Source organism: Manis javanica, chromosome 17 (genome assembly GCF_040802235.1).
Source record: "Manis javanica isolate MJ-LG chromosome 17, MJ_LKY, whole genome shotgun sequence".
NCBI lineage: Eukaryota > Metazoa > Chordata > Mammalia > Pholidota > Manidae > Manis > Manis javanica.
The window spans coordinates 28,950,228-28,967,600 of NC_133172.1; the positions used below are offsets into that span (position 1 = coordinate 28,950,228).

The following is a 17,373-nucleotide window of genomic DNA, read 5'->3' on the forward strand; positions in this document are numbered from 1 at the left end:
AGGAACATGATAGTCAATTAACACGTATTTTGTGTTATATGTACTGTATACTTACAGTAATAAAGTAAGCTAGAGAAAATGATTTTTTCAAGTTGTTGCACATCTCCAAAAATTTTCCAATATATTTATTGAAAAAAACTTGCATGTTAAGTGGACTCATACAGTTCGAACTCATTGCTCAAGGGTCAAATGTAGTTTATATGAAAATGTGGAAAGGATTATTTTTAAACCACTTTCATAAACAGGAATAATATTCATCTTTTACTTAGATATTTGACTTTAAAGTTTTTAATCTGTAAAAGCTTATGATACATTGAAAAACATAAGCATTTACAGAATCTCTATATAATTTTATCCAATTTGTTATAAAGCTATAAACACAAATTCATGGTAAAATGATAAAGATGTTTATCCTTGTTTCTTTTTTTGGTACTCTGTCCTGTCATATGGTTGATTTACTGACAAACCCATTATGAAGCCAGATAATGAACCCAGTTGTGTCTTTTGAGCACTATTGTATATTGAAATGACACACATAATAGAGTCTATATTAAGTTTTGTTGAACAGATAAATAAAGATTCATATATTCAGAGTGTACAGTATTTGTTCAATTTGCTATATTCTGTTTTTTGTTTTCTGCAATAAATTTTTTATCTGTTAAAAAATTAGATTGCATATTAATAAAGAAAACAGTAAATTTCAGGAAATAAAGTACTCACCAAAATCACATACTCAAACTAAGTAGTAGCAAGGGCTTGGGGACATTCTTACTTTGTTTGGGTTATGTATTTGAATATGTCAGACAATTCAGAAGAACATTAATGGATGTGGATTCTTTCTAGTGGAACAAAATGAAAATCAAGAGTGATTTCTTTAAAGGAGAGTAAGTAATATGCATTTAATTAAAAGCTGTTTTAATAAAGATTCTACTATCCAATGTCTAGGTACTGTTTCTGATCACATTGAGAGAATCTATAGAAGAGCTGGCAGCAAAAAGCTTTGGTTTGTATTAGTGTCCTTGTCATTACATTTTATTTGTTGTGTTGTTATATTTAATAGCCTAAAGATAATAGACCAATCTTAAAAATAGTTGTATTCATCCTAATATTTACTTTAAAACTTTGAGGTTATAGCACTTGGACTCTGTTACTATTTGCAGATCTGCCTCCATTCCATTGTACCATGGCTCTCTTAAAAATGTCTGGGAATAAAGACCTCCATAGGAATAGCACCTGGATGGAGAGTATTGTCTGGAATGATATGCCAATGACTGTTTCCTGCCCTGCACCTCCTCTGTCCCAGCAAGGTGCTTTAGGTTTTATTTTATATTCAGGAAACCTGTTCTGTTAGCATAGGCCATGAAGAGAGACCAATGGTTCACTTAATCATAGGCAAAAATAATAGAAGGCAGTTCTCTCACCACTCAAGTTAAATGAATCGAAGTGTTATAGTTGCTTCATGAAAAATAACTAATATGTTCTGTAGAGGTAGTCTCTTTCCAGGGATTGAGGAAAAAAAATTTAGTTAAGTTGAGATAAAATTATTTCAGTTCACAATGGAGTAGGTATGCCTAAATGCATGACCCTCTACATTTTGAAGTAATTCTAGCAGTTTTACTAGTAGAATCTAACATTGTGAAAGTTAGAGTGTATATATTTTTTAATGACCTATTATTATCTAATTTTGAAAAAAATAAATCTCAAATAGTACCATAAGAAACTCCCTCAGGTTTCCAATATCTAAAATAAGGGGATTAGACAAAACAGTCTCTTAGGAGTATTTCAACTCTATGATTTATAGAAAACATAGATCCAAAAGAAATAATGTAATAATCGTATGGTTAAATCTCAAATTTTCACTGTAAATTCTCACCATAGTTAAGCATGTAAGTAGATGTTGCTTTTTTAGCCAGTAAATCTTAAATACAGTCTATAGTCTTATTGTCTTATTTTTTGACAAGGCAAACCTGATTTGCTTTATCTATTATACTTGTATTTTAGGTAAATTATTAACTAGCAAATCTTGAGAGTACTGACTTTTATGTTTGAAAAAACCAACTCCTGAAGTTTTGTTTACTGTATTTTCCATTTTGTGGCTTTCCACTGACCCACCCAGGCTGGCGGTACGCTACGGGGCTGCCTTTACCCAGAAATTTTCTTCCTCTATAGCCCCACACATTACTACTTTTCTGGTACATGGGAAACAGGTAACATACACAGAATGTGGGAAAACTCAAGCTGCTTGAGATGTGTGGGCTTATTTGCATTCTGAGGGTTAAACATGTCTCTGGTCTTTATAGTGTGTGGATGAAAGCTTCTCTAAAAGTAGGAAGTGTTTGTTTCACTAACTTTATCAGTTATTGACTTGATTTTCTACTAGTCCATCTATGTTGAAATTAAGGAATATAAATGCTTTTTGTAGGTCAGCTTTCACGGATATCCTGAAATACAAGAAAACAGTTTTAAACCAACATTTCTCTTTTTGTTTTCTCCATCTAAAAGTTCCATATGAATTTTAACTTTTGAGGGAAAAAATGCATATTTGCATGTGCTGTGCTTTAAAAAAAATCTGCACTCCCTGCAGACTAAGACTTTTTCAGAAACATAAAAATAACAGTGTGAATTCCTTCCTCCAACATTCTGACTTTATCAAGAAAAAAAAACCCACTGCTATTTCACTGTATCACTGCCTAAAATTGAGTACTGAGTGAGTCCTCTAATCCAGGGATTTGGTTATCTAGGCACCAAGAGAAATATGATTTAAAGTAACTATAGGAATAGATGACATGTATCAGTGACAGACTTCATAATAAATTATTTAATGCAGGATCAGAATAGTCAATTTCTTCTCCTACCCCATTCTTCATCAAAGAGATAGTTAGGCTGCCTTTTCTTTCTTCTTTAAATTGATAATGGCTTGAATAATGCTCGTGACAGAGATGAGAATGAGGGATCCCTGCCTAATTCTGGATAGTCCTATAGTCTGGGAGATTTCATCTGTTAGGTCCAGGGTCCTGGGCTCCGTGTTTCCTCTGACTTCTATGTGAGGACCTAATTGTGCATATTTTTAAATCTCCCCAACTAGGGGTCCCATTTATTCATCATCTTTTAGATATGTTAAACTCTTCTTTGCCCCCAGGTCGGTTGTACGCCGTGCAGCAAGTCTTTTAAGTAAAGTAGTGGACAGCCTGGCCCCATCCATTACTAATGTTTTAGTGCAGGGCAAACAGGTAAGTATCTGATTTTCAGACTCTCACTTGGTCACAGTCACAAAGGTTTCTGGGTAGGATCCTTGCTTTTAAATATGGCAAGCCTCAGTGTTATAGGCCTCTCAGAACCACATTAACAATGGCTCAGGCATTTCTACAGAACACTCCTTCCCCAAGCAAACTCTAGTTTTAAAGATGTGGTTACTAAATAGGCCATTCCTTTTTCCTGCTGCAACTCAGAGCTGTAATTTTCAATTCCTATGTTAACTTGAGATGAGTGAAGTTACTGACACAGAATGTGGAATAATAACCTACTAAAGTACTCCAGACAGATTTAGGATAGGCAGAGTAAAGACAGGTGAATAGTGAAGGGCACATTTTCCCTTCTGTTCCACATGAGATTCTTCTCCCCCTTAGAAATGCTTTGGCTCCCCCAGATCCCACTAGGTCACCTTGCCATCTAGCTTCTGCTTTCCCACCATGGCCAGCTCTTGTTAGCTCCTCCCACAGAGCCATCTCCAGTTAGCAGTGGTCCCTTTCTCCTCTGGGTTCTCATACCAGACATTTAACACTTCTCACAACTGCCCTGGATCCCAGTTCATTTGAATATGTGTCTCTCACCTCAGGGTAGGCTGTGAGCCCCTGGAGGTGAGGGCCCAGGTCTTGTCCAACACCTGTCCCAGTATGCCCAGCATAGGGCCTGGCTTTGAGCGGGCACCTGGGGAATGTGGGTTGAATTGAGCCTGTGCATGTGGGAATGCAGAGTGGGATGTGACTGCTCATTGCTTGTTTTGTTTTCTTTATGCTCTAATTACCTGGCTGAATCATCATTTGGTTGGAATGAAAACCTGTTTGCTTTCTTTCTTGTCTTTGAGATATGTATACTTTATTGTATTTTCTTGACAATTAACCTAGGAATATAATAGCTTCAATAATATGAAATACTTTAAACCTCTTTAATGTAATCAACCCATTGCTCATATTTCAGGGCTCTTAATTCATTAAAATTGATATTATTTAATCCTGACATCCAGCTTTTGAAATGTTATATAATAAGCTATCTTATCATGTAATGTTAATAACGATGAAAAAAATATTATACTAATTAAAAACTCCTGAGAAAAAGTTAAATGCCTTTCACGTATGTTGTTTTCTGTTTTCTCCAAATTATTAAAAGGTGGAATTTTCACCCTCATTCACCAGCTTAGTAGGCCAAGGTATAGGAGGTAACTTACCTAGGTGCCTGTCCTCACTGCAGTCCTTACCTCCAGTCACAGTCTTGTTTCCCTGAACTGAGCCACTCTGAAAGTTAACAGACTTTGGGAAGCTGTTTTCCATTGAATTTTAGGTCCCTGTAGTATATCTGAAAATACAGTTAATTCCACTGAATATGAATATATGAGAAGGTTTTGGAGGTCTTTGAGGTCTCTGGCACCTGACACTTGGAGAAGAGGGTAGGTTAGGGTTGGCCATGTCCACTCTGTATACTATCTAGTGGAGGCTGGCAGCCTCTGTGATCCCAAGATTCTGCTCCCCACCTCTTGGAAGACTTTGGGCGTGTTCTGAGGCTGGGCCATTGTCCTTCAGATCAGCATATTTCCCAGAAAAACTGTCACTTACAGAGTTAGGTAAGCCTGGAGGCTGGCAGCTCCACTTCAGGTTTTGAGGTCCATTCATCCATTCACTGACTGCATCCCACCCCTTTAAAAAAAATGGGGATGGAGCAAAGTTTACATTCATTTATGAAACACACCCTGAGAACTGAAGTAATATTGTTTCTGCAAAGAACTCTCCGATCACCATAAGCTCTCTGGAATGAAACAGTGGTCTAGTCATCATTGCTTCCAGAGGCAATGATGTGCCTTTTGTTTGTTTTCTTCTTTGCACACTGATATTTTAATAAAAGTAATCATGCTTGGACTAACTGGTGAGCCCCACTTCTAGTGTAATAAACAAGCAGTTCTCAGTTTCACTCCATCATGAAGTTGGGGGAGAGACCCCATATTCTTCTCTCTCCCCTCATCTCAGAAAACACGAGGGCCCTTTGATATGTTCTTCTTTTTCCTGCCTTTATATAATCATGTTCTGCACATGGAAGACAGGGAGAGGGAATGAGCTGGTAGGAAGGGCCACAGACTCTTCTGGGAGGCAAAATGCCAAGCATAGAGGAGAGAGAGAGACCAGAGTATTCCTCTTGCCAGTTTCAGTGACACTTCTTGCTTTGCATTTTCGTTGTCATTTCCCTCCTGCTTTCTCATTCCCTAGACATATGTGTGGCCTCATGTGTTCCCCTCCACAGGAGAAAGATTACCAACAAGTTCTTTAATACTCACTATGTGCCTAACACTATTACAGGAAAAGTGGGGGCTACATTAGAAGTATATGAGTTAGCACCTGCCTTTGAAAAGAGTACAGTGTTGTTACAGAGCAAAAAGTTCCACATGAGAAACTATAAAAAAAGCAAAAAATATACTCTCAAATACTTAATTGTGTCAACTGTACAGGACAGTAATACAATTTTTATCAATTGAGTTCTTAAAAAAATTTTACTCAATGTATTCTGGTTTCTGTGGGGGAAAAAGTCATTCAGAATAATTTTAATAGTTATTTATATTCATTCCCTGCTTTTATCCACTCACCTCCACTCCCCTAACTGGAACCCTCACCTACCCTTATATTTCAGACCAGACTATGAACCATCACGAACTCCAGTGGGAGTTATGCTTTGAAAGCCATTTTAATAAATAGCAGGAAGAGTTATTCTACCTAATTCCCTAGCTCAAGTAGAGTAATTTCAGCCTGCCAGTCATCTTGAGCCTTAAGTTTTTTTCTTGTATCTTTTAGTAGCTAGGAAATTTTTACAATAAAATTCTGTCACTTATAGGTAACTCTGGGTGCCTTTGGTCATGAAGAAGAGGTTATCTCTAATCCTTTGTCTCCAAGAGTGATTAAGAACATCATCTACTATAAGTGTAATATCCATGATGAGAGGGAGGCAGTCATTCAGCAGGAACTGGTCATCCATATTGGCTGGATCATCTCCAATAACCCTGAGTTATTCAGTGGCATGCTGAAAATACGAATTGGGTAAGTCAAATATTTTACATGAAGAGAGTTGTTCAAGTTGTCCTCTAAGAGACTTGGCCTCTCCGAGTGAAGTGCTGTCCAGGGCTGGTGGTTGTATCAGAAAGTACATCTTTCCCCTCAGTCATAGAGGCAACATCTGGTGGTTGAAGAAATAAATAACCACTGGCCTGAAAGAATCTTTCTGTTTATTTAACCCCCAGGTTAGACATAGTGAAGTTTAACTCTCTTCTCTGGTAAAATCAGACTCCAGGGATTTAAACAGCTGCATCATGTTAAAAAAAAACACTCAGCACAGTACTTGTAAAAATTCCTGTAAATAAAATGGATAAGCCTTAAGAAAAGAATGATTCTCGATAAAGCTGGATGGGAGGACACCCTCTGGTAAAATTCTATATTCTTTTAATAATATTCTGCTATATCCATTTGCTGTCACAATCTTGAGTCTTCTTACCAAGGATTTTGTGTGGCAGTGTGGTAAGGCAAGTTGACCAGGCTCTGGCATTCAGAGAACTGAGTACAAGTACTGACAGCCACTTATGACTCATCATCTCAGTGACCTGGGATAAATGACAGATCCTGTCTATCCTCACTTTCATACCAGCCTCATTGTTTTATATAAATGAAATGATATGATATGTTTTAAAAACCTATGACACTGAATAAACTATAAATGTTTATTTTCTTTTTAAATATATTTTTATTGTACAAATATCATGTGACTATATTCTAACTGTAAGGGTTAAATAATACCTGAGCATATAGAGTCACCTAATGTGTGCCCCCAGATTTTGGGATATTCCTCAAGTATTTGAAAAGAATATATAGTCTCTGTCAGGCACAATAAATGTGCGTGTGTGTGAGAGTAAATAAAATGTATAGCTTGCTGATTATATAGGTGGATCATCAGTATCTTTACTATTTCTGTTCTACTTTATCATTGATTGCTAATAAGTCTTAAATGGTTTTCATTATCATTATGGATTCATCAATTTCTCTTTGAAATTTTTATCAATTGAATTCTTAAAAAATTATTTTTAAATTTCAGACATCTGCAAAAGTATAGAAAATAGTATAATAAAGCCCTTTGTCACCCAGCTTCAAGATCATCATATGGCCAAATTTAATTCACTCAAACCTTTACCTACTACCCATCCCACCCACACCAACCTCTAGATTTAAAGCAAATCCATCATATCATTTAATTTGAAAACTGCTCAGTTTGTATCTCTAAGAGACAAGGATTTTTAAAAAATAACCATTACAATACATAAAATATAACAATTGAATTATTTTTTGTCTACAGTTATTGTCATGCCTACTTCTTTTACTGTTATTATCAGCTTGGTACACTGTCTTCTATCCCTTAACCTTCACTGTTCTTTCATTTTGTATAAGTCTTTTATATTCAGCATTTATACAGTATTTATTTTTAATCCAATCAGAAATTATCTTTTAATAGAAATTATATTTCATATTTGTACCAATTCTTTTATATTCTTACTTATGTTTTTTTTTTACTCCTTGTATTATTTCTTTTTTTGGTATCATTAATATACAATTACATGAACAACATTGTGGTTACAAGATTCCCCCCATTATCAAGTCCCCACCACATACCCCATTAAAGTCACTGTCCATCAGCATAGTAAGATGCTGTAGAATCACTACTTGTCTTCTCTATGCTATACTGCCTTCCCCATGCACCGCCCTACATTATGTGTGCTAATCATAATGCCCTTTATTCCCCTTCTCCCTCACTTGCCACCCATCCTCCCCAGTCCCTTTCCCTTTGGTAAATGTTAGTCCATTCTTGGGTTCTGTGAGTCTGCTGCTGTTTTTTCCCTTCAGTTTTTGCTTTGTTCTTATACTCCACAGATGACTGAAATCATTTGATACTTGTCTTCCTCCACCTGGCTTATTTCACTGAGCATAATACCATCTAGCTCCATCCATGTTATGCAAATGGTAGGATTTGTTTCCTTCTTTGGCTGAATAATATTCCATTGTATATATGTACCACATCTTCTTTATCCATTCATCTACTGATGGACACTTAGGTTGCTTCCATTTCTTGGCTATTGTAAATAGAGCTGCAATAAACATAGCAGAGCATATGTCTTTTTCAATCTGTGATCCTGTTTTCATTGGGTAAATTCCTAGGAATGGAATTCCTGAGTCAAATGGTATTTCTATTTTGAGTTTTTTGAGGAACCTCCATACTGCTTTCCACAATGGTCGAGCTAATTTGCATTCCGACCAGCAATGTAGGAGGGTTTCCCTTTCTCCGCATCCTCAACAACATTTGTTGTTGTTTGTCTTTTGGATGGTGGCCATCCTAACTTATGTGAGGTGATATCTCATTGTGGTTTTAATCTGCATTTCTCTAATGATTAACGATGGGGAGCATCTTTTCATGTGCCTGTTGGCCATCTGAATTTCTTCTTTGAAGAAGTCTCTGTTCAGATCATCTGCCCATTTTGTAATTGGATTATTTGCTTTTTGTTTGTTGAGGTGCATGAGCTGCTCATATATTTTGAATGTCAACTCCTTATCAGATGTGTCATTTATGAATATATTCTCCCATACTGTAGGATGCCTTTTTGTTCTGTTAATAGTGTCCTTTGCTGTGCAGAAGCTTTTTAGATTTATATAGTTCCACTTGTTCATTTTTCTTTTGTTTCCCTTGCCAGTAGAAATATGTTCATGAAGAAGTTGTTCATGTTTATATTCAGGAGATTTTTACCTATGTTTTCTTCTAAGAGTTTTATGGTCTCATGACTTACATTCAGGTCTTTGATCCATTTCAAGTTTACTTTAGTGTGTAGAGTTAGACAGTAATCCAGTTTCGTTCTCTCACATGTCGCTGTCCAGTTTTGCCAACACCAGCTGTTGAAGAGGCTGTCATTTCCCAATTGTATATCCATGGCTCCTTTATTGTATATTAATTGACCATATATGCTTGGGTTAATATCTGGACTCTCTATTCTGTTTCACTAATCTATGGGTTTCTTCTTGTGCCAGTAGCAAATTGTCTTGATTACTGTGACATTATAATAGAGCTTGAATTTGGGGAGTGCGATCTCCCCTACCTTTTTCTTTCTTCTCAGGATTGTTTTGGCTATTCAGGGTCTTTTGTGGTTCCATATGAATTTTAGAACTATTTGTTCCAGTTCATTGAAGAATGCTGTCAGTATTTTGATAGGGGTTGCATTGAATCTGTAGATTGCTTTAGGGAGGATGGCCATTTTGACAATATTCATTCTTCCTAGCCAAGAGCATGGGATGAGTTTCCATTTATTAGTGTCCTCTTTAATTTCTCTTAGGAGTGTCTTGTAGTTTTGAGGGTATAGATGTCTCACTTCCTTGGTTAGGTTTATTCCTAGGTATTTTATTCTTTTGGATGTGATTGGAAATGGAATTGTTTTCCTGATTTCTCTTTCTGCTAGTTCATCATTAGTGTATCAGAATGCAACAGATTTCTGTGTATTAAATTTGTATCCCACAACTTTGCTGAATTCAGATATTAGATCTAGTAGTTTTAGAGTGGAGTCTTTATGGTTTTTTATGTACAATATCATGTCATCTGCAAATAGTGACAGTTTAACTTCTTCCTTGTCAATATGGATGCCTTTTATTTCTTTGTGATATCTGATTGCCATGGCTAGGACCTCCAGAACTATGTTGAATAAAAGTGGGGAAAGTGGGTATCCTTGTCTTTTTCCTGATCTTAAAGGAAAAGCTTTCAGCTTCTCGTTGTTGAGTATAATGTTGACTGTGGGTTTGTCATATATAGCCTCTATTCTGTTGAGGTACTTGCCCTCTGTGCCCATTTTGTTGAGAATTTTTATCATAAATGGGTGTTGAATTTTGTCGATTGCATTTTCAACATCTATGGAGATCATCATGTTGTTTTTTTCCTTTTTTGTTGATGTCGTGGATGATGTTGATGAATTTTCGAATGTTGTACCATCTTTGCATCCCTGGGATGAATCCCACTTAATCATGGTGTATGATCGCCTTGATGTATTTTTGAATTTGACTTGCTAATATTTTGTTGAGTATTTTTGCATCTATGTTCATCAGGGATATTGGTCTGTAGTTTTCTTTTTTGTGTTGTTATTGCCTGGTTTTGGTATTAGAGTGATGCTGGCTTCATAGAATGAGTTTGGGAGTATTCCCTCCTAGTCTATTTTTTGGAAAACTTATGTCTTCTTTAAATGTCTGATAAAATTCAGTGGTGAATCCGTCTGGTACAGGGTTTTTTTTTTTTCTTGGGTAGTTTTTTGATTGCCAATTCAATTGCATTGCTGGTAATTGGTCTGTTTAGATTTTCTGTTTCTTCCTGGGTCACTCTTGGAAGGTTGTATTTTTCTAGAAAATTGTCCATTTCTTCTAGGTTATCCAGTTTGTTAGCATATAGATTTTCGTAGTATTCTCTAATAATTCTTAGTATTTCTGAGGTGTCTGTCCTGTTTTTTTCTTTCTCATTTCTGATTCTGTTGATGTATGTAGAGTCTCTTTTTTCCTTAATACATCTGGCTAGGGGTTTATTTATTTGTTTTATTTTCTTAAAGAACCAGCTCTTGGTTTCATTAATTTTTTCTATTGTTTTATTCTTCTCAGTCTTATTTATTTCATCTCTGATCTTTATTGTCCTTTATTATCCCTCCTTCTGCTGCCTTTGTGCCTCATTTGTTCTTTTTCCAGTGTCAATGATTGTGAATTTAGACTATTCATTTGGGATTTTTCTACCTTCTTTAAATAGGCCTGGATTGCTATATACTTTCCTCTTATAACTGCCTTCGCTGCATCCCACAGAAGTTGGGGCATTGTGCTGTTGTTTTCATTTGTCTCCATATATTACTTTATCTCTGTTTGAATTTGGTCATTCATCCACTGATTATTTAGGGGCATGTTGTTAAACCTCCATGTGTTTGTGAGGCTTTTTGTTTTCTTTGTATGGTTTATTTCTAGTTTTATACCTTTGTGATCTTAGAAGTTGGTTGGTAGAATTTTAATCTTTTTGGATTTACTGAGGCTCCTTTTGTCACCTAGTATGAAGTCTATTCTGGAAAATGTTCCATGTGCAGTTGAGAAGAATGTGTATCCTGCTGTTTTGGGGTGGAATATTATATAGATGTCTTATAGGTTTATCTATTCTAATGTGTTGTTCAGTACCTCTGTGTCCTTAGTTCTTTTCTGTCTGGTTGATCTGTCCTTTGGAGTGTGTGGAGCATTGAAGTCTCCTAAAATGAATGCATTGCATTCTATTTCCCCCTCCAATTCTGTAAGTATTTGTTTCACATATGTAGGTGCTCCTGTGTTGCGTGCATAATATTTATATTGGTTATATCATCTTGTTGGACTGACCCCTTTACCGTTATGTATCCTTCTTTGTCTCTTCTTACTTTCTTTGTTTTGAAGTCTATATTGTATGATAGAAGTACTGCAACACCTGCTTTTTTTTCCCTACTGTTTGCATGAAATATCTTTTTCCATCCCTTAACTTTTAGTCTATGTATGTCTTTGGGTTTGAAGTGAGCCTTTTGTAGGCAGCATATAGATGGGTCTTGCTTTTTTATCCATTCTATTACTCTGTGTCTTTTGATTGGTGCATTCAGTGCATTTACATTTAAGGTGATTATTGATAGATATGTACTCATTGCCATTGCAGCCTTTGGAGTCATGGCTACCAAAGGTTCAAAGGTAGATTCTTTGCTATTTAATCATGTAACTTAACTCACTTACTATGCTTTTGTAAACACAGTCTGATTATTCTTTATTTCTCTACCTTTCTTCCTCTTGCACTCTTTGTATGTTAGGTGTTTTATTCTGTACTCTTTGTGTTTGCCTTGACTTATTTTGTGGATAGCTGATTTTATTTTGCCTTAATTTACTATTTGGTTCATCTGCTTTCTTTGCTGTGTTTTTATTTTCTCTGGTGACAACTATTTAGCCTTAGGCATATTTCCATCTAGATCAGTCCCTTTAAAATACATTGTAGAGATGTTTTATGGGAGTTAAATTCCCTCAACTTTTGCTCTTCTGGGAATTGTTTAATCCCTCCTTAAATTTAAATGATAATCTTGCTGGATACAGTATTCTTGGTTTGAGGCCCTTCTGTTTCATTGCATTGAATATATCATGCCATTCCCTTTTGGCCTGTAAGGTTTCTGCTGAAAAGTCTGATGATAGCCTGATGGGTTTTCTTTTGTAGGTGATCTTTTTTCTCTCTCTGGCTGCTTTTCATACCCTGTCCTTGTCTTTAATATTTGCCATTTTAATTATTATATGTCTTGGTGTTTTCCTCCTTGGGTCCCTTGTGTTTGGAGATCTGTGGACTTACATGGTCTGAGAGACTATTTCCTTCCCCAGATCGGGGAAGTTTTCAGCAATTATTTCTTCAAAGACACTTTCTACCCCTTTTTCTCTCTTCTTCTTCTAGTACCCCTATATTGCAAATATTGTTCCGTTTGGATTGATCATACAGTTCCCTTAATATTCTTTCAGTCCTAGAGATCCTTTTATCTCTCTTTCTGTGTCAGCTTCTCTGTATTTCTGTTCTCTGATTTCTATTCCATTAACAGTCTCTTTCACCTCATTCGGTCTGCTCTTAAATCCTTCCATTGTTTGTTTCATTTCTGTTATCTCCCTCCTGAATTCATCCCTTAGCTCTTGAATATTTCTCTGTAGCTCCGTCAGCATGCTTATAAATTTTATTTTGAGTTCATTTTCAGGAAGATTGGTGATTTCAGTCTCACCAAGCCCTCTCTCTGGTGGTTGAGGGATTTTGGACTGAAAGAGATTTTTCTTGCCCTTTTCATGGCAATGGGAGCTGGCAAGTGGTGCATGTGTCACCTGGGAAAACAGATCCCTTCCTGCTTGCTGGTACTTGCCTGTCTGTGCTCTCTGTGCTGGATATGCCAGTTAACTGCACACAGGGAGCAGCCTCTGGGTTAATCCCCTAAGCTGCCATGGTCGGGGCAGCCTTCAAGATGGCCTAGGGAAATGTCAGGGTCACAGGCCAGAAGCATGTGCTCTGCCCCAAGAGCAAAACCCCTTTGTGCCTCCTGGTCTCTGCTGTCTGTGCCGGTGAACCATGTGCAGCAAGCATCCTCTGGGCTAATCCCCTGGGCTGCCATGGGCAGGGCGTCCCTCAGGATGGCCTAGGGTACTGGCTGGGGTCACACGTGAGCAGTGTGTGTTCTGCCATGGGAATGAAGCCCCTTCGTGCTTCCCGGAATCTGCCCCCATCTCCGCTGTCAGTGCTGGTCACCCATGTGCAGGGAACAGCTTCTGGGGTTAATCAATCCCCTGAACTACCTTGGGTGGGATAGCCCTTGGAATGGCCTAGGGCACTGGCATGGGGTGCAGGCTTGTGGCGTGTGTTCTGCCATGAGAACAGAGCCCCTTTGTGCCTTCCAGACTCTGTACCCGTCTCCACTATCTGTGCCGCCAACCACGTGCAGGGAGCAGCCTCTGGGTCTGGGTCAGTTAGCTGCATACAGGGAGAAGCCTCTGTGCTAAACTGTGTGGTTGCTGTAGGCAGGGCTGTTCCCCTGCTGTTCTGCAGCAGTGATGGGTCAGCCAGTTTGCTTTCCATGCTGGCAGGCTGAAAGGAATGGCAGGCTGCTTAATTGCCGCCAGGGGCTTCAGACCTACGTTACTACCCCCAGGGGGATAGGGCGCCTGAAGTTCCTTAATGTTCCCAGTCTGCTGGGCTGAGTGTGCCAGGATGATTTTGTCCACCTGTTAAACCCTTGTCCCTTTAAGACTTTTAAGGCAGCCACTTTTCTTTTGTCCCAGTGCAGCTGGCTGTGGGAACCTGTTCAGTCTCAATCTCGGACCTTGCTTTTTTGCTCCTCCAATATCCAGTGCACCATGCAATGTGTGTCTGTGTTCCTGAGGCATACCACCAGGGCTGCTTATTTAGCAGCCCTGTGCTCCCACTCCCTCCCCGCCCTGATTCCCTTTCTCCCCCCAGTGAGCTGGGGTGGAGTGAGTGCTCGGGTTCCGCCAGGTCACGGCTTTGTATCCTACCCTTTTCTGTGAGATGTTGGACTCTCGCAGATGTAGCCTGGCTTGTGTACTGCATCTTCCAGTCACTCTTTTAGGAATAGTTGTATTCGCTGTATTTTCAAAATATATATATGGTTTTGGGAGGAGATTTCCTCCACCCTACTCACACCACCATCTTCAGAATCTCCTTCTCCTTCCCTTTTATTTTATGCTTTCTATCTACCATGCTTTTTTGTTGTAACTTTTTTTCTTCTTTATTGATGGGTTGACTTCCTTTTCATTTCTTAGTTTTAATTTTGCATGTGAGTATGGAACACTTTATGAAAAATGATTACCCATTTTTTCCTTCAAAAAGTTACATAGGAAAAAGTTGCTTATTTGACAGTATCTGCATACTTCTTGTTTCAAGAATTCTGATTCAAGGAATTAAGATGTATTTTATAGCACTCTTCATTTTACTATTTTTTGAAGTATTGGGAACAACCTAGATATCCATCAGTAGGGAGTAGTTTAAGTTTTATAGCTGTACAGTATAAATGCTGTGCAATGATTACAAGTAACAAGGTAAGGCCTATATACCAAATTTATGAATTTCCAAGGTTAAGTGAAAAAAAGTTGCAAATGTGTTATTCTATTTTTTATTAAAAAATAATACTTTACATATATGTGTAATGTATTGTGAAAATAGCTCAAAAATATTCCTACAAAATGGGTGCCGGTTATTTTCTCTAGACTTCTACCTTTTTAAATTGTATTTTTCAGTTTTACTTAAAATTTTCTTAGCTACAGTTGCTATTTTTTAAGCTATTTGTCTGATATCAATTATAGTATATTTCAGGTGAATTTTCCATTTTCTGTTTCCTCTTTCTTTTGATCAAGAGGTGAATACACTGTGCATAGAATTTAACCTTCATTTTTATCCCTTAAAATCATTCTTTTCAAAAAGTTAGAGGTGTTCTGAATCAATTATAAGAACTTCAGATCATACCGTGATTTGTTCAGTCTGTTTGCTCTAATATTTTCAACCCCAACCACTTGACTACATATGAAGATACAAGAAATGGGTCTTTCATCTGAGTTGTTTCTAAATCAAAAAATTGTGACTTTACATTTCCGTACAAGGTAGTAAAAGTACTATATTGTTATGGACTCAGGCATTTCTCTGAGGCTGACTAAAGTGTAGGTTATAACTATTCCCAAGCACATTCTTGGTAATAAATGTTCTATTCAGGAGAGCCTCTTTAAGTGATAGCCATCCTTGCAGAGGTTTCAATAAAGCCTCAGGGTAAAAGTTCATACATTCCCAAGATTTTACAGTGGTGTATCTTTCAGCCTCTAGTAGTTTTTCCTTTACTGCTTATTCAGCATTTTAAGCTAATTTATATTCTCTCAAAAATCTAATGTTCAAATCTGACCTGAAATATCTTTCTCTTCATGGAAGTAAAGTATGCCCAATTTATTCTAAAAATAGTTTTCTCTCTGTTTTTGTATCTGGAACTCCACATACTCAATTCCTTCCATGGAATATACTATATTATCTTTCCTTACATGGTGTCACACAAAATAAAAATGTCAGGACAGCAGCATGTGGCTTGGTATTTATTGATAGCAGAAAGCCTCCTAATGAAGAAATTTGCCATGAAACTTTAATATTCCCTGTTCTGAAACTCAATCTAGAAATAATTTTGGCATTGTAGTCCCATTGTGAGTATTAACAGTATCCCTGCCATCTCATTATGTATATTTCCCTGTTATGCTGGACTCACAGGGTCAACTCTAAGCACTGGGATGTTTTCAGTTGAGGAGAAGCCTAATTTTGTTTTAATAAGAAGTAATTTATTTAAGAAATTTACTTCTGCTATGGATAGAGACTAGATCTCATCTTCCTGTCTGTATCAGGGTCTAGTTCATGGGAGATGCTTAATAAAATTTGACAGATTGTTTTAATATATAGGTTATAAGCAGGTTCAAGTAGTTTGCCTTGAGCTAGTGATGGGGAATTTAGGAAAGACAAAACACAGCCTATCTCTGTCCTCAGAGAAAGAAATGAAGGACTCTTTTTAATTTTGATACCTGTACTTGGTTTGAACAGGTTATGTCCCTCAGGAAATGACCAAGTTAAACAGGGCCTTGTTTATGTGAAAATCTAGGCATATAAATAGAGAATAGAAGAATGTAATACTTTTCTTTATTCATTTATTCATGGAATGGTACAGTTAATTATAACAGAGTATTTTATTAGTTGCCTTATAATTGTACCTCTCTATGCAGCATCCCCAGGAAAGATCTAAGGGGATACACATATGAATAACATGTGGTTATGGCACTCAAAAGTTCACTCTGGTAAACTGTTTCCTCCACCTCTTCCTTCATCAATATAACCACAAATATTATTTATTGAACACCTGTAAATGCCAAGCAATATGCCAAAAAGACTTCACCCATATTATCTGATTTAATCCATACAACAACCTGGAGGTAGGTACTAGCACCTGCTTTTGTTTGTTTGTTTCCTTTTTTTTTTTTTCTTAAGTTACCATTGATACACACTCTTACGAAGGTTTCTCATGAAAAGCAATGTGGTTACTACATTCACCCATATTATCAAGTACCCCCCATACTCCATTGCAGTCACTGTCCATCAGTGTAGTAAGAAGCCACAGAGTCACTACTTGTCTTCTCTGTGCTACACTGTCTTCCCCATGGTCCCCTCCACACCATGCATTAGCACCTGCTTTTTAAAATTAAACTTAGATTGAACTTTAGTCAAACTAGTAAGTGAAAGAACTGGGATTTGCTTTGATCCGTAAGTGCTTTGTACATGTTTTCACTTACATATACTTTCGCTATTTTCTCAGGGAAATAGGCCTTACTGTTAATTTCTAAAACTTTAAGACCTGTTGGTCCTTTCTACAGTATTTCAACTTATGACCTATTTTTTTTTCAAGGATTCATGTAGCAACTGTTATGTGCATTGGCTCCAGATGTTTTTTTGTCTTTTGTTTGTCAGTTTTCTAATCTAGAATCACTACTGTTTAGCATTGTACAGTAGAAGGCA

At 37.2% G+C, this 17,373-nt stretch overlaps 1 protein-coding gene across 4 annotated transcripts in view; it reads left to right on the top strand.

The window, feature by feature from the left end:
• The window catches only part of PHKB (phosphorylase kinase regulatory subunit beta), a 337,121-nt gene that overhangs the window by 295,012 nt on the left and 24,736 nt on the right, over positions 1-17,373 (top strand). For 3 of the 4 annotated variants that reach the window (XM_036996510.2, XM_036996512.2, XM_036996513.2), the window contains 3 exons: positions 946-1,003; positions 3,140-3,230; positions 6,094-6,296. In XM_036996510.2, the coding sequence (XP_036852405.2) occupies positions 946-1,003; positions 3,140-3,230; positions 6,094-6,296 (352 nt within the window). Of the gene's footprint in view, positions 1-945; positions 1,004-2,116; positions 2,208-3,139; positions 3,231-6,093; positions 6,297-17,373 lie in introns of all 4 variants that reach the window. The other variant, XM_036996511.2, reaches the window with a different exon arrangement.